The sequence below is a fragment of the Talpa europaea genome, assembly GCF_964194135.1.
Source record: "Talpa europaea genome assembly, chromosome: 12".
NCBI lineage: Eukaryota > Metazoa > Chordata > Mammalia > Eulipotyphla > Talpidae > Talpa > Talpa europaea.
This window is the reverse complement of record NC_140079.1, coordinates 91,116,646-91,139,451: the sequence shown is the minus strand read 5'-3', so window position 1 is coordinate 91,139,451 and position 22,806 is coordinate 91,116,646. Positions and strand designations below refer to the sequence as shown.

The following is a 22,806-nucleotide window of genomic DNA, read 5'->3' as shown; positions in this document are numbered from 1 at the left end:
TTTTAAATAAAAATTCCAGGACAAAACAGGGGAAAAGTAGTATTTTCACTTAAAAAACAAAAGGAACTTTAAAGAATTCCCTTTGAAATAAAATATCTGAGTCAGTTTTCTAGCCATAATGCCCTCAGCTCTGCAGATGGAAATGAGGGATTTCCCAGGAACTAGTCAGTCAGAGTAGAGTTACTAAGGGGCTCAATGGACTGAGGTGGAGGATTATTGGGCTTGGTAGTAGGCTTGGTATAACAAACATTTGTAGAGTTGGGAACATATATACCTAAAACATAAAAAGTGTTGTAATCAATGTTACCTCAATAAATATAATTTAAAAAAAACAACAAAATACTTTGTTACCCTAAATCAGAGGGGAAAAAAAAAAACATCAGCTTGATACAAGACCAGCCATATCATGTAGGAACTTACAGATACTTTGACCAAAAATGAACTACTGCTCAGGCACAAAAGATGAACTCTTGCCAGTTGCGACAACATAGATAGAATTAAAGGGGATGATGCTAAGTGAAATCTCACAAGGAGAAAGACAAATGCCAGATGATTTTAATCATACGTGGAATATAGAGGAAACAAACACACACACACAAAAAAAAAACCAACAAAAAAAAACACCTGACATCTCTACCAAAGAAAGAAGGAACTTCCTGCAAGAGGGAAGGAGCCTTACTTGTCAATGAATTTGCCAAATCCATATTCCAGCATATTTGAAAGACAGGTCGTTTCAGTGGGTTTTATTTCATAGCCGACAATCTCACTGATCTGCGAAGGTTGGAAAACAAGTGGTAAAAGGTAGGTTCTCTACAGTGTGCTGCCCCACCTGAAAATGCGCAACTGTGAGTTCATTTTCAAACTGTGTCTAAATGTAATTAATTGAAACAGCTGCATTCAGCTAATGGCTAGCAAATTGGAGGGTGCCCCACCTAAGGGTTCTGGATGCAGCCCAAGACCCACACTGCATTCTGTCTGGTTTATGGGGGTTGCTCTTCCACTACCACTTGGAAGGGGGCAAAATGGTAAGCACCTTGGGGGCTGGGACCTGGGCTGGTTTGTTTTGGGGCTCCTAGTCCTAGAGTAAAGCACAGTCCATGACAGAACTTGCAGTGTTCGTTGAATAATCATGAGTACATGGGACAGGCAGATCCCCCCATATTCTGTAATCTGAGGAGTCTAAGAAGTAGGAAGGTGCCCTAACCCTTCCTTTCCACCCCAATATGCTAACTCGTTGGAAATAGTAGCACTTGCCCAATCCTTCAGTGCAAATATTACCTCACGCTTCTCTTTTAGTGAAAATATGCCTGAGAAAGGTTTTAAATGGAGTCTTTGTGGCTTTTGAACAGTTTTCTTGGGGAGTGAGAGTTCTATGAGGGTTGTGTGTGCTCAAGAGAAGAATGGGGTCTGCAGGGGTATGAATTTGTGAAAAACCTTGCCTACTGCCCAATTTTCTCTCTGTTCAGCTTCATAGAGATTAAAGTGTGTCGGAGCAGAAAGGGGCATGAGGCTTGTTTCAAGTTCTTATTAAGCCCTGTGTGTCCTTATTTAGCCTGGGGCATGTTGTAATGAAAGCATGAGTGAACGAACTAATTGAAGTGGCTTCTGAACTGGGTTCTAAGGATGACAGGAGGGCCACTAAGGTACTGGAAATAATAAAATAACCTTTACTGAGGGCTTACCATGTAGTAGGCACTGTTTTAACAGTTTTATGCATTTCTTTCATTCTCCCAACATGATTGGGAAGGTACCAATGTATTATTGTTCTTATTATACATATAAAGAAACTGAGACAGAGAAATTAAGTTACTTGTCCAAGTTTCCAGTTAATAAGTGGCAGAGTTGGGATTTCGATCCAATTCTGACTTAGAATTTCTTATCCATTATACTTTAGTATCTTTCACATGTCTTCTATGTATACTTGTGCAGACTATATACTACATAACTTGAGAAAGTACAATTCATATTATAGTGCACAAAAACAGCATTCCCTAGAGTTGTGCAGTACACAGTCTACACAACTGTTCCTGATCGCCCTGGGCTCTCATTCATCTCTAATATCTTAGAGAATTTGCTTAGCATAACACACTATTCCTGGGATTAAATGATATAACTTTGTAAAGAACTTGACATAGTACATAGCCCATAGGAAAGACTCAGATTTGTGTTTTTAATTTTTAAATTACTTTGTTAATTATAGAAATTTAAAAGGCATCTGGCTTTCTAATACTAAGAGCTAGAGTTACACTGTTTAATATGTAACCAGTAATCCCTTGCAGCTATTGAAAACTCTAAAGATGACTAGTCCCAATTGTGATGAATTGTAAATGTAGATATAGCACACTGTATTTCAATGACTCAGTATAGAAAATGTAAGGTGAAATACCACATTAAAACCATTATATTGATTAGCTACTGAAAGGATAATAGTTTGGATATGTTTGGATTCATAAACATATCCAATTCATAAGAGTTATTTCACCTGTCTGTATTTTTGAAAACATGGCTACAGAAAGTTTTAATATTGCACATATGGCTCATGTCGTTTCTACTGGGCAGCACTAACCCAGAGAGCCAGCTTTCTACATCTCAGTGAGGATTCTTCTTAAGGTCAAATCTTACTCTGTTTCATCTTGTTTTAAACCACAGTAGCAGCCCTTTTGCTGATAACAGTAAAGTCTGTGCCCCAACACAGGAACCAGCCTTTTCTGCTTCAGTTCTAGGAAATGATCAGAAACCACAGCACAGCCACCCCATGACCCAGAAGATCTTTTTGTAGCCTTGAGAGTTACCACTTTCAGAGCTCTCTGCCAGAACAGAATCTGTGCAAATGGATCTCCTGAGTTAGGCATTAGGACAGAGTGCCAGGCCCAGGGCTGACACAGGGGCAGTTTGTGGTGTGACCTATAGAGGCAGGAATCGGCTCTGGTGGCTGTTGTCCTTCTGAGCTTGCCTTTAACTGTTCAGTCCATTGGGCTTCCACTTCAGGGACTCATTACTCAGGAGACTCTTCCCAGGCTGCACTTCACTCTTACCAATGGTTTACTGCCCTCTGCTGTCCACTCCCTCTCTCGGACCTGGCATTTCTTGATTCCTTTTCACCAGCTAGGCTGAGTCAAACCACCTAGATTGGTTTGACTTAAAGACTGGAGATCGTAAATGTCCCTACTTCAAAGGGTATTGGGAGAATGAAAGGAGAGAATCCATATAAAGTACCTGGCACAGCACAACAATTGAATACCTGGTATTCAATACCGTTCAGCTATTATTGTTATTATTTTAATTCTAAGGAACTTAAAAAAAACCCACCTGTCCTCCTTAGTGGTCTGTAGATGAAAATTATGAGTGTCTTAGAATGGCCGTGATTTTTCTTAAGAATAGTGCCATGATGGGCAAAGCGGTGGGTGGAGGGGAGATTTTGGAGTGTTGTTAAAATGCCTTTGATGAGGACACTTTCAACAATGGCATGTCATGGACAGCTCTAGCAATACCAGAGGCTACTGCCTAACTTCTCTTACTCTCCTAACAGGTGAGAGTCCACAGGGAGAGGCTCCCTGAGCACAAGAGTGGGTAGATGCTTAGGGTGGCTCGAGACCAGAAGTCTACTCAGATGACCTCTTCCTGCCTTTCTTTAAACCTTTTGCTTAGGTCTTGAGTTTCAAGACTTTGAGAAATGTAAAGCAGTTCCTCTTGAGACAGTCTAGGTAAAAGAAATTGCGAGTTGGTAAAATAGGAATTGCCCATTTAAACAAGGGAACTGGATCACCAACTGAGTGGCCCAGTGCCCGGTTTAAACAGGGAAACTGAATCGGGCTAAGCTACCCCAAAAGTCCTGTTTGAACAAGTGGACTCACTGACTGACATCCTGTCCAAACAACTTGGGCAACCAAAGGCACTGTGCTAGACAAAAGCATGACATCCTGACTAGTAATTGCCCTACAGTTTCCTGAAGAGGGAAGGCCAAGTGCTTCCATGCACAGCTGGAATGTAACCAGCTTGTGCATGCCTGGGCATAGCCCAACACACAACAGCTAGAATGCTGCCCTCCTCTGCGCCACCAAGTGGACCTGCGGCTTAAAAATTCTCCTTCTGGCTTTCCTGAGGGCCAGCTTAAAATTTGCCTTTTCCAGCACTGGTTCCCTTGGGCATGAGCCTCTAACAAAAATTTGCTTGGTTCAGCTGGAACTCTGCTGAGTTACTTCTCCTGGAGTCCTACAGACCCATACATTCTTGACAATCTGTAACTCTAAGGAAAAGTCCTGAATCACTCATATATCAAGGTCTCTATCTTTTCAGGGAGATGGAAATGCTCCTGTCCACTATGCTTGGGCTCTATTCTCTGGAGATGGGGTAGCCCTCAGACGGTCCTTGCAGAGACGGTGCCCTCAGTCCTGTGTGTGGCTCTGCAAATGGGAATTCCAGGACATTTCAAGGCCATTGCTAGCTCTTGAGTGAGTTTTGGAAACACCATGAGTTTTTCTTTTTTCTGCTTGGTGTTCACACCACCTTATCACCCTCACACTTGGATGCTTATAAAAATCCCAACTATTTTTAGGGAGAATATTTATTATTCTCATCTATCAACTCAAAGGATTGGGAAAAAAAACAGTGCAAATTGTTTCTGAACATAGCCTGTTGGAGGATGAGATTCCACACCATAGCAAGCCCAGCAGAAACCATTTGTCATTGTTAAGAGTCCTCAGGGACACATGTGACTTTCTCTTCTGTGTCTCCTAGTCAAGGAATAAATCAAGACCTCTCTCCCTGTAATGAGTTCCCTTACCACCCACGAGGACCCTGAGCAGTCATTTGCTTAGGCAAGCACATAAATACCTTGTGACCACTGGCTCAGCCACCAGCCATGGAGTCCCTAAAGAGAAAGGGCGGCCTGTTCGTGTGGAGATGCAGGCATCTCACCCAGGACCCACCTGTTCCCTTCCTTCTGAGGGCTATCACTCTGAGTGCTGTTCTCAAGTATATTCTCCTATCAGAAAGAAGTTCAACCCTTGGGGCCTCCCCTGGTGGCACAGGCGGTTGAGGGCAGCGCTATGAAGCTGTCTGCAGCCTCTGCAGTGCGGGTTCGATCCTGGCCAGCCGGGGAGAATCCCACATGGCGTGGTAGACCTCTCCTGTCTCACCTGCTGCTCCCCTCAGCAGTGTATTTCAGTCCTTCTGCCCGTTCTGTTCCCCACTCTGTCTCTGGTTAACATTCTCACCTCCCCCCCAACACATCTGGCCTGTACCCCGGTTCTTGTATGCATGAATAAATAAATCTTTTAAAAAGATGTAATGTTTCCTGCCTCCCGGGGGCTACAAGGCCCAGGTGTGGACTGGCTAGGGGGCGGGCAGTGATAGGCACCTGTTGCCAGTGCCGGTCTTTCATTCCTGGGTTGCAGGAAATAGTGAGGACAGGGATGTGCTGCTTGAACTTTTCAATCTTCATTTTCACATTCTCTGCTAAGCGCCTGGGGGCAGGTACATCAACAAAAGACTTGGTCAACTTATATATCGTCCTCCACATATTGCTAACTTCTTCCACAATCTCCTCAGCATTCAGTGAGAAGAGGGGTCCTGAAATAGAAAACATGGGGTGTGAGGGAAGGGTCAGGCCACCTAGCATCTGCCACACCACAGGTGCTAGTTATACATGTCTTTGATTCCCTTAATTTAGAAGTATGCCTAAGGTATAGCTAGTGGGACAAGCACAGGCCTTGAAGGTGGATCTAGATTTAAAAGCCAATAAACCTTGGGCATGTTACTGAATTTTCTAAGCCTTGACCTCCTATATCACCCTGACACAGGAGTAATAATGGATATGTCAACACAGATAAGTGAATACAAACAGGGGTATGAAAATAATAAATAAGCTAAAATATTCTGTGTAGACATGATCAAGTGCCTGAAAATATTAAGAGCATCAACAAAAATATTATTCAAACTGAAAATTATTCCAGAAAGTTTAGTAGCCCTCCAAACCTACAAACTTCAAACTGATATACTCAACTGTTAATTTATATTTCTATTTCAATGTCTGCACACACCTCAAGCTCTATATATTCAAGTGTCCCAGCAAATTCGCCATTTCCCTTGTTTAGTGATAGTCATAGCCTCCAAATTGCCTGTACTAAAAATCTAGATATCATCATTGGCTTGTCCCTCTCCTTTACTGCCTCTTGCCCCACATCAGATCAATCATTAAGCCTTATTGAATCTACCACCTCAGTATACTCCACTAGCCTCCAGAATAGAGCATAAAATGGGGTAATTTACAGCTATCCATGATGCTCTGGTCTTTCTCCAAGCAGCAGAAGGGTGGAACTTACATCTTAATCTCTCACCACTTATCTCTCTGAGTCACTACCCACAGCACTCCATGGCTCTGGGTGTTTATCTATTCTATTTTACCCTGACAATCAGGCTGGCTTTTTGATGCCCACCTTCCATCATTATCATATCAGAATCTGATGGAAGTATCAGGATCTGATGAAAAGTTCACCAGAATCTGAAATTCAGACCTTATTTCAGAACTGGTTAGGGTGGTTCTGCCCCCCACCCCATCCTGTCCCAGCAGAATGAGACCAGGGCACACCGTTCATCCATTCCTCTGACTTGGTGCTAAATTCGTAGGCCGTCACCCATAGCTGCTCATAAGGCATTTTGTTGGTCATGATGGTTTGCAGAAGAGGGAAGGTACTCTTCTCCTTTTCCAACAGTTCCTCCTCCTTATTGATCAACTGCAGGGCAAAAGGGATGTTGTTAATTGGGTGGATAGTTCTCCTGAACTCTAGAAGCCACCATGGCATATTACTCAGTGCCTAGAAAACCAAGTTGAGAAAGATGCTTGTTCCTCTAGAGAGGAAGATAAGGCATGGACTCAAGTAAGGAGGTCCCTCCAGTAGTTCCCAGAGTCACAGCAGCTGAGATCTAGCTGGGTGAACCTCTCAATAATTTGCTACTTCCTTCATTATCTTTGCTTTAGCTATTTATATGATGCTGACTAACCTCAAAAGTAAGAACTTTAAAGGTTAAAGAACTTACCAGCTGACCTTCAGGGCAAGTTTTTTTTTTAGTTCTTCAAGCCTTAATTCTCTTAGTTCATTTTAAATAGGCATATATGCGGATAATAATAGTACCTGCCCCCCAAATTTGTTATAGGCTCAAATGACATATCTATCACATATGAAGCCCTTCACACTGTTGATAACCTAATAAATGTAATATATATAAACACTTACTCTATAATTTCTTCCTTGTCTACTCAATGACTAACAGAAATGCTGGTGTGATGCAGGAGTATAGAAAAAAGCAGTTGAAAGTGCCAGTGAAAGAACAGGTCCATCAATCAATAAAAAAACTGTTAGAAAAATCAAACCCCAGGAACAGAATCAACAAAGAGAAGTAAAGAGTTATAAATCCCCATGCCAAGACCCCAAACCTCAAATTCCACCATCGCCTGATCGAGGTTCTTTGAAAGCTCATTAAGCTTTTCAACATTGTTCTTCATTTCTTCTGTAGTCATCACTTCACGCTTCCTAAAACCTTCCAGTTCCTTGCTGAAGCCCTCAAGTTTCGACTCAAATTCTGAGCACCTGAAAGTAAAGACAGTCCAATCACATTTGGACTTTCCATATTGAGCATTTTGAAATATCAGCATTGTTCATCCATATTCAAGCTTGGGGAGAATTGATCTTCTGATACTGCAAATATAAGATTGATCATGCTCTTGCTCTATCTTGTGTATGTACATACATATATACTCCATATAGAATGCAAACTCTATCACTGCACCTTTCATGTCCAGAATTCCTTTTTTTGTATTTCTAGCACTTAGGAGAGTGTCTGGCACCTAGTAAACAAACAATATTTACTGAATGAATAAGAGGTGCTATAGTGACATCCTCGCCCACGTAATACACCCATTGCTATGCTCTCTCTCCCAGGTCATTTCCTTCATAGAGCATCTGCTGTATTTATTCATTTCATCTTCCATTTCCCCTATCTCTTTTGTTCTCTGTGTCCTCAAAGAAGAGGAATGGCAAGAAGAGCACAAGAGGGAAGAGGGGAAGGTGGGCACTGCCACTCCCCCCTCTCCTCAACAATGCCTAAAGCATTCAGCTATACAGAACAGAATTGCTATGAGAGACAGCCTGCCTCTTCTTAGATATTTGTTTGTTTTGATTTTGTAATAAGCTGTGACTTTAGACTCTGGTAGGCTTTAGAGAATATTGTTGCTGTAGAAGACTTGATTCATTCATTCATTCATTCATCAAAACAGTGAGCACCTTCTGTATGCAAGGCACTGTGCTCGCTCTGAACCCCGAACACAGTCTGGGCTGCTCTCCCTAAGACATCTTGTCTTCTTCCCCCAGTGTGGCAAGGCTTGTCCATTGCACTCTCAAGGCGCAGAGTAGCTTACATCCTACACATTCCTACATGTCCCTCAGGCATATTCCTGGTTGCTTCCAGGGCCTGGAACCTGCCACTGAGTGGAACAAAATGGGGGAAAAGCTGATTTTCCTACTATCTACACAATTAAGTGCTCCTGGGCCTTTTCACACCATTAAAATTTGTTTTTGAGGAGGCTCCAAATATAGCACAGAAATCTCTGATAAAAGCAGTTTTGAGTTCATTCACAGCAGACAATAGTCTAATTCAGTGATTATCTTAAAAAATTACTATCATTGTTTTAAACTTCTTACAACTACTTAGCACACTATAGCTTACAAAGTACTTCATATCCATAATATATACATGTCTACATATATAGAGAGAGATGTGTGTAGAGAAGGTTGCACTATGGGGAAAATGCATACACACACTTTCTTGTTCCTACTGTTTCTGGGCAGCAGACCTAAGCCATATCTTGAAGGTAGCAACTAAATGGATTTACCCTCCAATCCAAACTCCCATTTTGAGTAGAAATCCTTGCTTTTATCTACTCTTCTGTTTTCTCATGAGTATCTGCAGGGATTATTGGACCTAAAACTGGGCAGTGGGGGATCTGTGTGTGAAGGGGATGGTATTGTTATAGGACAGGGAGAGGGGCAGCTCCACCCTCCCTTGGGTGGGTCAGGGAACCTCCCCCTTTCCTGGGGACCACCCTGTTATAGTATGACTATGAATCTACAGTTCACGAAGTGTTACAGGTTGAGGGGTATGTAGGCACATGTGTGCATGTACGTGTGTATGTCTTTACCATGTACCTGGCACTTGGCCTACTTCACTTGTCACGGTCTGATTTTCCATTATGCCTATATTTTCTGTCACTGGAATAAAATATATATTTAGCAGCCAAGTACCCTTCCATGTGTAGAATAGAGCGCAACAGCAAAAATCCATAATAAATACTGACTGAATTGACAAATAATTAATAAGTGATTTTAGGCACATTAGCAGGGAACAAGACAAGCTGCAAAACAGGCAATTTCCCAGGCTCCTACCCGCCTTCCTTATCCCTGTCTTGATATCTCACAGATCTGTCTCCTGTGTAAGGCTGGCACTTTTGCCATTATTTGCCATTGTTACATGTCACTATTTTTGTCTTTTTCTCTCTACACCGCCAAATTCCAATTGTTCCAGGCAGGAAGGGAAGGCATTGGCAGGAGTTACGATAGTGAAACAGGCTTAAAAAGAACATTCTTTAGTGGGAAACAAAAGGAAATTCCATCTCTAGCAACTGTCTTGTGCCTTCGCTCACACATTGCTGTGGGGCTAGAACCAGAAGACGGCAATGTTATGAATCCAAGTCTCGTTTCTAACACAACCTCAGACTCCCCTGTACCTTTTAATCAGTTCCATCTCTGCCTGATCCCTCTTGCTCATGAGGAGGTTTCGGCAGTTTTCGAAGATATCTTCAATCTGGTCTGGCCAGAGGAACAGCGTGCTGTTCAGTTTGATATCCTCAGCTACAAGACACATACAACCTGTTCAGGACACTGCTCAGCGTGGGTCAGAGTGCAGGGAATTAATACAGCAGAACTAGAGGTCAGCAGAAGTGGGTGTGGATGTGGCACTGAATGAATGGACCCATTTTGAATGAACGAAAGCCAGCATTTATCCTGCATGCACCATGGGCCAGACTAGAGGCTGGACAGTCCTATCTTCTTCTTCTTCTTCTTTTTTTTTTAAAGATTTATTTATTTATTTATACAAGCACTGGATACAGTCAGAAGCTCGGGAGGGTGAGAGAATTCACCAGAGCTGGAGCGGGGAACAGAACAGGCAGACCGACGAAACACACTGCTGAGGGGAGCAGTGGGCATGGCAGGAGAGGTCTGTGCGCCATGTGGGAACCTCACTGGTGGCCGGGGATTGAATGGGCGCTGCAGAGGCTGCGGGCAGCCCAGCGCTCAACCACTGTGCCACCAGGGGAGGCCCTATCTTCCTTGTTTTAACAACTGGGAAAACAACTTAAGCCACACTTAAGTTATAACTGCTGGTTATAACTTTATGGTCAAGGCCACATTGCTAGGAACTATAGGCCAGAATTCAAATCCAGGTATAACCAGCTCCAAAGCCTGGTCTGACCACTGCTTTTCTGCCTTCCCATGCCAGGTGTCAGAACAGAAAGCTGGGTTGATGTTGTAGTTCGTCTTTAAACTATTTCACTTTATCTGAGTCTCAGTTTCCCTTTTAATTAAATGATAGTGATAATATTAATGGCAGACACCATCCATCTTACGGCTCTAATCTGTTAAAATGCCCAAGGTTCTCTCTGTGTCTTTGGAGACTTAAGAGGCAGAGACGAAAGTGAGAGTCCAGCTCGTAAACTCTCACCACTTTTCTGTCCCATTAATTCTCCCCACATGGGAACAAGATAACTTGCAGATGAGAAAAGCTTCTGAACTTGGCTTGTGAAGAGCATGTCAGCTTTTCCTTCAGAACCTGCTCTTTACAAAACTCTGACTTGACCCAATAAGCCTTAGAGGGGCCTGAGCCATTTCTTTCCTTTTAAGATATGCAGGAACATGAACGACAGTGCCACAGACTCCAAATGTGGGACAGTATTAAGAACACAGAGGAGTGAAATCTACCCATTTACAAAAGAATTCTGCATGTGAAACTGACTTTTCCAGGAACACCAGGCACACAGTGCCAACTCAAGCATCTAAGAAGTAGTCAAGTACTTAGATGTTTCTTCTTTTTTATCTAACAAGATTTCCTTTGAAACAAATTCCTGTGGATACAGCATGGAATTAGTGCCCTAACATGGGGGCAGTTGAAAAGCAGTCTTCCCAGCAGTGATGTTTAGCAGCAGAATTACTGACTCTCCTCCCTAACTCCTTATAACTAAAAATACAAATATATGAGAACATTTGTAGCTGTGTATAGGGCATTAGACTTACGGGGCAAATCGGCATAGTCCATCAGGAACTCCAACCGTTCAACTGCATTTCTAAGTTGCCTCCTGAGTTTGAACACTGTGATATCACTAGATTTCTTTAAGAATTCAATAAGGAATACCAACTCCTCTGTGTTGACAGGAATTTCACTGACTTTGTCTGCGATGATGCTGTACTGATTACAAATGCTGCAAGGAAAGAACAGCCTTTATCACCACCACCACCACCACCACCACCATCATCAACAAAAATAACTTTCATATAAAACCCATTATGCTAAACAGACATGATTCCTGTTTGGGGATTAGGACAATGATTTCCAACTTTACTTTTAAGAACTTGATGGATAGTATTCACATGCACATGCACACTACAGCTCAGGAGTAAGTACTGTGGCAATGGTGATACTATCTGACAAGTATTAAGTCCTGACTATGTGCTGTGCTCCATTCTAATCACTTTGCATATGTTAACTGAATCTTCACAACAAGGCCAAAAGGTAAAAGAATTAGTAAGATCTACATATTATAATGGAAGGAAGTGAAGCTGAGTAAATTCATGCAAAGCAACATCGTATGTAAGTGTCAAAGCCAAGGTTCAACCCTCGTTTAGTTGACTCCAAAATTCACACTCCTTTTTTTTCAGTCATCTCAGATTGTTTTTATTTTTTTACAAGACATTTAATATTATTTTATATATTTTTTACATCATTTTTCCACAATGTTTGCATTTTCATCTTGGTTATAGTCCCCATACAATTCCCAACCCCCTGTTTTAATCCTATTCCCTTCTCCCCCCTGGAGTGTGTCTCTGGTTTATAGCTGCTTGTTGATTTTGATTTTGATTTTATTATAGTTAGTCTTTTTCCTGGTCTGTTATTTAGGTTTTCTGTATTCCTGCTATGAGTGAGACCATTGGTATTTTTCTTTTTCTTTCTGGCTTATTTCAGAACAGTGGACCTGGTAGTTGAACATTAATCTCTCTTTGAGCAAAATTCACACTCTTAACAGATATTGTCATACTGCCAATCATGGATAGAATGTAGACTTAAACCAAAACAAGAATACCAAAACCAATAGCAACTCCTCAAATTTTATGTTAAAACTAATTTAATTTGAATTCACCATGTTTTAAAAGTACTGCAGTAATTTCTGGTGGCAAAGAGAGATTAATGTTCAACTATCAGGTCCACTGTTCCTCAAATACAAGATGGTGAAAAAGGATGTTACTATAGGGGTAATTCAAATATGCTCCATTTATGCAAATGCCAATAACTGACATAATTCTAACAATGCTTCAGTGTTGTACAAACAACCCAGGTGAGGTCAAGGTCACACAGGCCAGGACTCTGATGAGGCAGTTGGAAAAAGAGAAAACATTCTTCTCTCTGGGTGAGAACCAGGGAGAATAAACTTGGAGCTTCTGGGCTCCTGCAATGAGCGAGAGTTCTGGACGAATGGAGCTAATAGGAGAGCCAAGTGGAGGGCTGGCATCCTAACTGTGGTGTGGAAGCCTGAAACCAGAAGCTCCTGAGTTTCTCAACATGATAGCTCCACACTCCCATTTGTGCTTTAGCCAGTCTGTCTGGGCTTCTACCCCTTACAACCCACTGGTGGTCATCAGCAAAACACAGACACAATATTGGGTTTAAGATGGAAGGAGTCTTTGGATAATAAAGTGGAAGTCTGTGTGGGGTTGACCATAACAGGTCCTGAAAACCCAGGTCTCTGAGTGTGTGTTCCCTGAGAGTGCCTTTACCTTAGGCAGCCAAGCCCAGGAAGCAACATGAAGTTGCCTGTAGAAAGTAAAGGCTGAAGGAGCAGAGATGGACACTCTAGCAAGCTCCCCACCCTCCCACACCAGGTTGCGTGTAGTTTTCTCCCTTCCATTTACCTTCTGGCCTGAACCTGAATTCCCTGTCACCCTCACTTGGAGGCAAAAGCAAATTGAACCAAGAGTTCAATCTGGTGATTGCTGGAAAGTGCAACTGGCCCACAATACTTTTCGGCCCACAATACTTTTCTTCCCACAATAGTGATACCTGGTATTGGTGTCTCGGTTTACATCCACTTGGAATTGAATCAGTCGGTCTTTAAGATTTTGGGCTCGTTCACAAAGGTCATAATTTAGGACCATGGCATCAAGGCAGAACATGGCCAAAGGCACAGTGATGTGCATAGATGCAATTTCAGTTCTTCTTTTTTTAATACCACTGATCCGCTATAAAAAAGAGCAGAGTCAGTGACTTCATTTGCCTTCAGCCTCTATGCATTCACCCCCAGCCTCAACTCCTGTCCCTTTAGACTAACATAATCTAGTGACATTGACAATATTGACCATGAGCATCTGTAGCAAGTCACAAGTCACAGAGATGTGAAATGTAAAGTGGCATCTCTTACCGTCACAAAATCCTCAATCTCATGATTCTCTTTCAGGAATGCAGAGATGTTTTGCTCTGCTGTGTTATCTAGCAAGTCATCATACTTTTTATATACATCTAAATATCTTCCATGTTGAAGAGCATAAAATAAAACATACAAATACAGGTCAGCAAATCAGATTAGTCAGAATAGTAAATAAGGAAACAATATCATAAAAATTAGCCTAAACTAGGAAAGAGAAATATAATGTGACAAAAGGTACAGTGTACTAGGAATTGAGAACACTGGTGTCAAACCCCAATTTTGCTACTTCCTAGATGCATGTGTTAGGGGGAAAAGGATGTCCTAAAGCTAATTCCATACAGGCTTTGTGGACTCCACCCCCATCCCAGGCCAAAGCCAAAGACACTGGGAACTCCAAATGCCATCCCCACCAAAGGGAAGGTGGCTGGGAACTGAGGGTGGGGTTAAGCAGCCAGGTGGGTATAAAGCCAGACACGTGGGCTTTGGAGGGGTCCCCCATTTTGGCTCTCCGCCAGCTCGCAGAGTCCAGCCAGCTCTGAGAGTGCCTTTGGGTTTCCAGGTCGGTGGATCGGGTAGGACGCATTAAAGACTTTATTTCCCTATTTTCTCCCTGAGTTGTACATTTTCCTTATTTCCTTTTCCCTTGTAAATAAACCTTTTATTAACCTTTTGTGTGTGCCTGTAGTGGAGTATTCATAAGTCCCTTTTAAGCGCGCGGGTGACGACCCACAGCCAGGAACCCGTTCAATATCGGGGCTGCTCTATAACACATGGACTTTGACAAGGTATTTCCCTTTTCCAAAGATCAGTGTCTTTCATTTTAAGTGGAAATGACAGTAAATTGCGAGATGTAAAGTTTGACTGCAACAATGCATAGATGAAGCAGTTAATAGCATGCCTTACCTATAGTGGATGGAGGTGCAACAAACATTATGCCTCTTTTCAGTCTAAAATTTTATATCTAAATTTTATGATGAAAATTTGAAATTAGTGAACTTAAAATTTATTACAAAAAAATTAAGTTTCCTCCTGTGTTTTATGAGACCATGCAAAAATGGCTGTAAAGGTTTTCCCCAAACTGGAGGATGTCTGGGATGCCCTGACATAAAACAGTTTGAATTAAAATAAAGATGATACAGAATAAGTAGAATTAACTTGGGGGTAGGGACAGATATGGGTACACTTCAAGGGGAAACCTATGGGACTGTCAGTCCAGAAAGACAAATTATGTGTATAAGATTTGAGGAACATAATAAAGAAGCTTTCAAGTAGATGTCCCCAGATCAAATTCACAAGGGTTTCTAAATCCAAGTCCATGATTTTCAGACTAGCTTAGCAGCAGTTCTCGACTGGAGATTATTTTGCACCCAGGGGATACTTGGCCATGTCTGGGAACACTTTTGGTTGGGAAATGATCCTGTTAGGGGGAAAGAAATAACAGATTAGGGTGACCACACCATGAGCAAACTCCATGAAAGCTTTGAGAACTCTACCCCAACTCCATCAAGACACTGGGAACTACAAATCCCATGATCACCAAAGGGATGGTTGCGAGGACCTGAGGGTGGAGTTAAGCAGCCATGTTCTCTGTTTGAATATTTAACCAGCCATGTGGCCAGGGGGTCCCTCTCTCAGCCTGACAGAACATGTTTTTTTGCCAGCTCAGTGGGTCATTGGGATTCCAGGTCAGCAGAACGGGTAGGACGCATTTATGAACTTATCTCCCTCTTTTTCTCCCTGAGTTATTCATTTCCCCATTTTCCCTTCCCTTGTAAATAAACCTTTTATTAACCTTTTGTGTGTGCCTGCAGTTTAGTATTAATAAGTCCCCTTTAAGCACACGGGTGAGGACCCACAGTCAGGCAACCCGTTTTATATTGGGGTTGCTCTGTAACAATCTTACTGGCATCTAATAAATAGAAATTAGTGATGGGGAAGAACATCCTACCATACACAGGACAGACCTCCACCATACAGACCATTCTGGTCCAAAATGTCAAGAGAGCCACCCATAGTCAAGAAGTAAAAGATTAGGGTGACCACACCCTGAATGGCCCAGGACAGTCTAGGTTTATACCTGTTCTCCCATGATAATTGCTAATAACAACTCAGAGGGTCTCCATTTGGAAACTTCATCACATTACCACCCTAGACTAGTCACTGCCCAAAGGAGCAACTTCGAGATACTCCACAGTGTGATGACTAAAGAACACACAGACCCCATGTTCTCAATCCCTCTTCTTTAATCCCTAAGTCCAAAAAAATCTGAAAACACAAATTGCTTTAAAATTCACTTGATATGGGCCTCCCTGGTGGCGCAGCGGTTGAGCGCTGGGTTGCGAAGCTGCCCGCGGCCTCTGCGGCGCCGGTTCGATCCCCGGCTGCTCCCCGGCCACCGGAGGAGGGTCCCACATGGCGCGCAGACCTCTCCTGCCGCCCGCTGCTCCCCTCAGCAGTGTACTTAGGTCCTTCTGCCTGTTCTGCTCCCCGCTCTGGCTCTGGTGAATTCTCTCACCCTCCCGCGCTTCTGACTGTACCCAGTGCTTGTATAAATAAATAAATAAATCTTTGGAAAAAAATAAAAAAAAAAAATAAATTAAAAAAAAATAAATAAATAAAATTCACTTGCTAGCAAAAGCTGGTCTAAATGGACGTGAGGCTATTTATGTGAATAGTCATAGTCTTCACTGTGGAACTATCAAAATGTTTAATAAGAGGCACTGCCCCAGACTTTGCTGATGTCACAGCATTGTAAATGATATATGCACATGTTACTTTTCTAAAATGCTCAAACTTCTAAATGCTAGAAGCCACTTGACGCCATAGCTTTCTAATAATGGCAGTGGATCTGTAATTGAATTTGAGTTCTGGTTCTCATATTTATTTGCTGAGTAACAGTGGGCAACCTACAATCTTCTCATCTGTAAAATGGGGATTAATAGTAATACCTATGTAGGCAAATACTGGCTATTCTTATTATGTATGGTTTCAGGTGCATGGGAATGGGGATCCTCTGGGGATCCTCAGAACTCTAAACTGATGCCAAAAAGGCCAGGTTACAGGTAAACCAACTTACTTGTGGGGACCAACTTGATTTTTCTGAAATATCTCTAAAGCTTGATTCACCAAATCATTAACCAGATTTTCTTCAGGATTAATGGTTCCAAGAGTCAGATCATATCCTTTCAATTCTGGGAACAGGACAGATTCCACCTAGAAAGTAGAAACCACTTAGGGGTAGTGCCAGATATCCATGAGATGCATGCCTGGTCTGGGGCAATGTACGGTTCCCAAAGACCCCGCCTGTGTTTTCAGTGTTTTCACTCTATTTCTCCCTGAGTGTGCAGGAGTGACCCTGCTGTTCCCTTTACTTATTTCCCCTCCTCACCCTCTTGTTGGATGACTCATCTTCAAATCCCCACTCCTTTCAAGTCTAACATCCTTCCAGAGACCCCAGTGTGTTGTTAGCTTTCCCTGATTAAAGTTCATTCTCCTTCTGAACTTTCTCCACTTAACAGTCAGCACAGCTGTAGTGAACTGAAGGTGCAAGGAGTTGTCCTAGGCCTGTCATAGGCTGTAAATACCATGAGGGCCTGGATCTATCAGCTTCCTCACAGTTGTAAGGGGTCTACTAAGAGCCTGGCACATAGCAAGAGTTCAGTAAATATTCTGCGAGTGCATGAGTGGGACAGTGATGCTCCCTCCTCCTCCCTCTACCCACTTTTTCTAACAAAAAACCTCCTAGAGACAAGTGTTCTAACTCTGACTCTGGCACTAATTGACTATGAGGCCTTAGGGAAGCTGCTTCTCTGTGGGCTGTTTTTTCATCTGGAAAAAAACGGGGGGATAGATATACTAGATTCTCCTCTCAGTTCAGGAAAAAAGATGCTATAGCTTTATATTATGAGACACAAACCTCATCCTTCTTGAGAACTCAAACCTTCAACTTCCTAATGGCATGTGTCTATCTCTGAGAATGTTCTCATTTGCATGACTCATGTAGGCTGCAAAGTCCTGGCTGGGGACCTGTCGTCTTGCCCTGTCTTCTCTGCTATGAAAGGTCTTAGTGGCCTGTCTCAGAAAAGATCTGCAGAGTGCTTTACTGGGTCATGTGAGTTGTTTGCCATTGGTGAGAATGCATCAATTTACAGAAGGGGAAGAACAAATGTAAAGGATCTTGATCCTCCCTCTTTGGAGAGTGGTTGGACTCTCCAAGTCCAAGCAAGGAGGTGGACGTGGAGGTGGAGATGAAGCCACGCAAGCCATGATCCAAGCGTGCGTCCAGGCCACGCAGCGTCACGTGTGGGCAGGATAATGGGTTTCTCTTGGGGAGACGTCTTTAAGCAAAAGAGGAAACAACATCTTCTGTTGCCATTAAAATGTGGCTGTTTCTCCCATGTCCTGTCAGGAAGCGTTAACTCTGAACTGAGAACAACAGTGCCCTTTCCAGGTAATCATCCTGCCATTTAAGCTTCTTTCCTCACTCGCTGATCCTCAGCTTCTTGGCTTTGTCATCACCACCAGTGCTTATGCCTGTGAACTTCTCTGACTTTGGCTTTTCCCTGGCATTTTGAGAGAATGCTCCCATCAAGAGAGAGATTGGCTCAAGCAGCCCCTTCCCATAATAATATACATGTATTTTCTGATTGTGAAAGTAATGCATTGACATGGCTAAGACTGATTTAAATTCTGCTTCCTGCATTTTTAGTTTTAGAAAGCTTCTTTCCTTATTTCAACCAGCTTGTTTAATTTATTCTCTCATTCATCTCTTTTCCTTTTAGTCGGTTTTAGGGAATCCATGTTTTTCTTTTTTGTTTGTTTGTTTTTGCTAAGACAAATATTTTCTGATATTTACTTTAACTTCCTTTAAAAACTTTCTCATAAATATGCTTTCCTTCTGCACCCTGAGTGCTATTAAAAAAAAAAATCTCATGCTAACATTGTCCAGGTTTTTAAATTCATGTTTAACCATAAATAAGGCAGGATGGGGGATAATATCCACTTGTTCTTAGCTATCCTTCTCAGATACTCAACCTGAGGGACTATTCTTTTAAATGTTCATTACCCAGTTCAGGATAAAACAGTCAGAGGGGGTGGAGGTGTGAGGCAGTGCTGTGATCATCTCTACGTGAAGACCTGAGTTGCTTTTTCTCCTAGCTTGAAATAGTCACTGGCGTTCGTTTGGGCCTAGCTTTCAAATCTGGTACATACTGTGATCTGTAACCACGCCTTCTTAGTATCTCAACCCATGAATCTACTACCAGCTCTTGCTGGGCTGTTTGTAGTAGCAGCCGCAGGAACCCTGCGCTCTCCCAGCCCAGCTGCTTGCAAACACTGCTGATCAACTGGGTGAAGTGCTATGTGTGTACTTTATCTGTCTCCAAGCCCCACACTTATCTTTCCAAATTACAGGGTCTTCTGTTGCATTTCCTTCCTAGGGATATCCGTGGCAGGAGAGCTGCCCTCTATTCTTCCCCCTCCATACATCCACTTTTCTTGTTAGTTTGGCGTGGTTGGGTTCAACCCCTCTAACCCCTCTTTTTTTTTTTAACTTAAGCAATACTGCATTATAACATTATATAAGTTTCAGATGTCATCATTATAAATATCTGTATATACAACATTAAGTTCACCACTAAAAGTCCAATTCTATCCTTCACCATACAACTGATCCTCTAATTTCCTCACTACCCACCCTCTGCCCCCCTTCTCTCTGGTAACCACTAATTTGGTCTTATAGTCTAAAAAGTTAGACTCCAAATAGAAAGTTCTCTGGTGAACTGGAGCATTTGGCTTCATGTGCTTCTCTACAAACCCCAACTCTAAATTCTTGAGCTCTTAGAGTCTCTTAGGAACAGTGCTGTGGTGTGATGACAGCTGAAGAACATCTAAGCATGATATGTCACATGTTGTGGGAGGGAGAGGGAGAAAGAAACACCCCACAGCCTCTTTTCCATGTGGGACTGGACACTGGTCCATCCCTACCAGACACTCGGAGGAAAATAGAAAATGGGGTGCAAGAGGGACACACTCTTGTGGGTGACCTGCACAGTAAGTACTACATGTGCTAACAAGCTTCTGGAATCTGATTAGTCACTTTGGCCAGGAAAGGGCTTGGACCAGCAAAGGAAGCTTCAATCTCTTCCTTAGATGCTTAGAATAGTTAAACAAATAAGCACAGAATGTCAAGAACTAAATTAATTTTATGAAGCTTCTTGGCAAGTTCATAGCAATTAATCCATTGTGAATCATTAACCCAAGATGGATATGGCTTGGGACTCAGCCACCCTTTTGAGCACGGCCTCACAGGGGACCCTGTCACAGAGTAACTCCAGAGCCCTTGTTAGGATGCTTATGCATTTCTTTATGGCCCCAAATCTGGGTCAAGAGGATATCCTCAAGATGAATCTGCTACAGTGGAACTTTCCTAACTGAATATCTTACCAGCTGTGCCTTATATAACAGTCATTTTAGATATAGTTCATTTAATAAGTGAACAAAAATACAAAGGAATGATTAAGTAAATATTATACCTTGGGGATTCCCTGAGAGTTCTTAATAATTTCCAAGAAAGAGTTGTGTATTAACTGCCAGCAGTCATCAAAAGATGGATTAAAGACAATAATGGGTTCTTGGACTTCAAGTTTGATCATGATTAGCTGAGGCAAAAAGAACTCCATCTCTTGGTAGGGCTCCTGGAAGTCGTTCCCATCCTTCAGAAGACACAAGATATGGCAACTGTCACAAAATTGGGACACTCAAACTCCAGGGAGCAACTTTTACCCATTCACAGTACTACATGAGCACCAGAAAAGGAAATGAAGAGCACCACATGCTTTTGTGTTAAAAATAAAGGGTAGGTGTGGCTTAGCTCACCCTATGCTCACCCTCTCTCCTTTCTCAAAGTTTCTTTCTTTACTTGATTGGAAATTCCTGCATCCTGATTTCTAAATCCTTCCCATACTTCAAAATTAAGCTCCAAATCCCCTATTCTGGGAGGTAGCTCTGTTCCCCAAAAATGCTTCACCTCTTCCACTTCTGCATTTCTATATTTCTACTCCCTGAAGATAGCTTTTTCTCTTGTGGAGATTTACTGCACACCTTGTCTTCTCTGCTCTAAACTTGAGGATAGGATCTGTATTTGAACCATCACTCTTCCAAAGTATCCAATACACCATTTAGGACATACTAGGTGCTCAATAAACATGTAATGACTGAGTCCAAAAGTTTAAATAGCTGTCTGTATACCTCAGATGGAATTACTAATGAACATAGTCTATTTTAGACACACAAAATGTCAACCTTTCTATAACAGAAATACTGATTGGCGATATTTTCAATTTCCCACACAAGCTGGGATATATAAGATACCTTTCATAAACTACAGTACTTAATGAAATTAACATAGGACAGCTGTAAAGTTCTTGTCCAAGTAATTAATTCTAGTGATTTCTAGATCTGTGTAAAGGATGGTTGGGTCAACATTTGTTGAATATCTACTATGTATCAAATGCCCATAAATTTCCCCTTCTTTCAGATATTTGAAAAATTGTACTTTACCCTTTGGGTGGAATTTTAGAGTGAGATCTGTTCCCATGTCTGAGTTTAATTAGTAAAGTATATGGTTACAACAACATCACTGGATTGGTTCTCTTTAGCGCACTAACTTTTACAATCCAAGTTCAGTAGCCCTGGTTTCTAAACTTTTTGCACAAAAGCTCAATTGTTGATCTTTACTTCATTGAGGAAAATGGCTAGGATTTAACCTTTTGTAACCAGGCAACCTTTAATTTTTATGGCTCTTTCCAAGGTCAAATGTGCACATGGTATATAACATCCACAGAATCCTCCTTGATCCCTAAGCTACCTCTACTTAGGGGAAGCTATAATACTTTGAAAACCAGAACTTAGGATTTTTAGTTTTCATTTCACTTCACTGAAATCATTTTATGAAGGAAGTTGCCGACTAAGTCAACAAAGTCTTTTCTTTTTTTATTAGGCGTGCCCCTTTCAAAGGCCAAAGAACAAAAGCCGACATTTACAATGGAAACACAAAGCATTTCCTAAACATTAAGCCAAAGATTGAAAGCAAATCTTTTCACCCCCTTCTTGTAACAGAGAGTATGAAAAGGTAGCCACGGGCCCTACTGTAAAAGGTATATATTCCATTTTGTTCAATCTTTCCTCCAATTTTCTTAACAATTTTTCCAATAGATTTTTACCATTTGCTAGTAGGCAATTATTTTTAGCAAGTCAGCTGTGTTTTTAAAGAAATCATTTTTTATGAACTGGTAAACATCTGACGCATGTGCACATCAAGAACTTTACTTTCTGGCCCAGCGCACAACTGAAGGAATCCTCATCCTATCTAAGTTTATTCTCCTTAGGAGTGTCTATTCCTGGCCCCCCTACATACCTTGTGTATCATGAAAAAGGAAAGGAGGTCCTCAAGAGAATTAACAACCAACTCCCTGAGCTGGAGTGACATGAAGGAGGCAACCGAAGCAAAATATTCCTCAATGTTACGAGAAGAGTCATAGTCGCTCTTGGGTGCAAAATGGACCCATTGCTCCTTCTGAGACACAAAAAGCTGTGCGCAGGTGGGGATCCATCTGGAATGATATGAGAGTATTCAATTGAGAAAATTTTTCAAACTCTAAGAAGTCCCCTCAGTCATCTCCCCAATCTCCACGACAAGGCACTTGTTTCTAAGCAAATTTGCAGATGGGTAATTATCCCTGGCCACTGGCCAACCCCCATTTACTGGGAAGAAATTAATAAGATTGAATAGAGATACAATTCTGCATTAGCAATACTGAATAGGACAGAGGATGCTGGTGCCATGTCCTGCTTAAAGAGTCTTTAGTTTCTCCATTATCATCGGAGGTTGGGGTGAAGGGCATACAGAACCAGAGTGTTCTGTGCAACTTCTCTTCCTGAAGGATGGCTGGCCTCTGGTTGAGTCTTTTAGGGGAAGAGATTAAAAGGAGAAATGGAAAAAAAAAAAAACGGGAGGAGAAAATCTAGTATGTTAATGGCTGCTCAGAAGTTGAGCATAG

General features: G+C 42.0%; 1 protein-coding gene across 1 annotated transcript in view; it reads right to left on the bottom strand.

Annotated features, from left to right (window-relative positions):
- Positions 1-22,806, bottom strand: part of DNAH3 (dynein axonemal heavy chain 3) — a gene marked incomplete at its 5' end in the record, with an annotated part of 132,039 nt that overhangs the window by 94,935 nt on the left and 14,298 nt on the right. Inside the window, 11 exons of the mRNA XM_084251178.1 lie at positions 680-771; positions 5,360-5,571; positions 6,590-6,734; positions 7,436-7,589; positions 9,782-9,905; positions 11,346-11,530; positions 13,384-13,562; positions 13,742-13,847; positions 16,824-16,960; positions 20,281-20,460; positions 22,164-22,359. Coding sequence (XP_084107304.1) covers positions 680-771; positions 5,360-5,571; positions 6,590-6,734; positions 7,436-7,589; positions 9,782-9,905; positions 11,346-11,530; positions 13,384-13,562; positions 13,742-13,847; positions 16,824-16,960; positions 20,281-20,460; positions 22,164-22,359 — 1,710 coding nt within the window. The remainder of the gene's footprint in view (positions 1-679; positions 772-5,359; positions 5,572-6,589; positions 6,735-7,435; positions 7,590-9,781; positions 9,906-11,345; positions 11,531-13,383; positions 13,563-13,741; positions 13,848-16,823; positions 16,961-20,280; positions 20,461-22,163; positions 22,360-22,806) is intronic.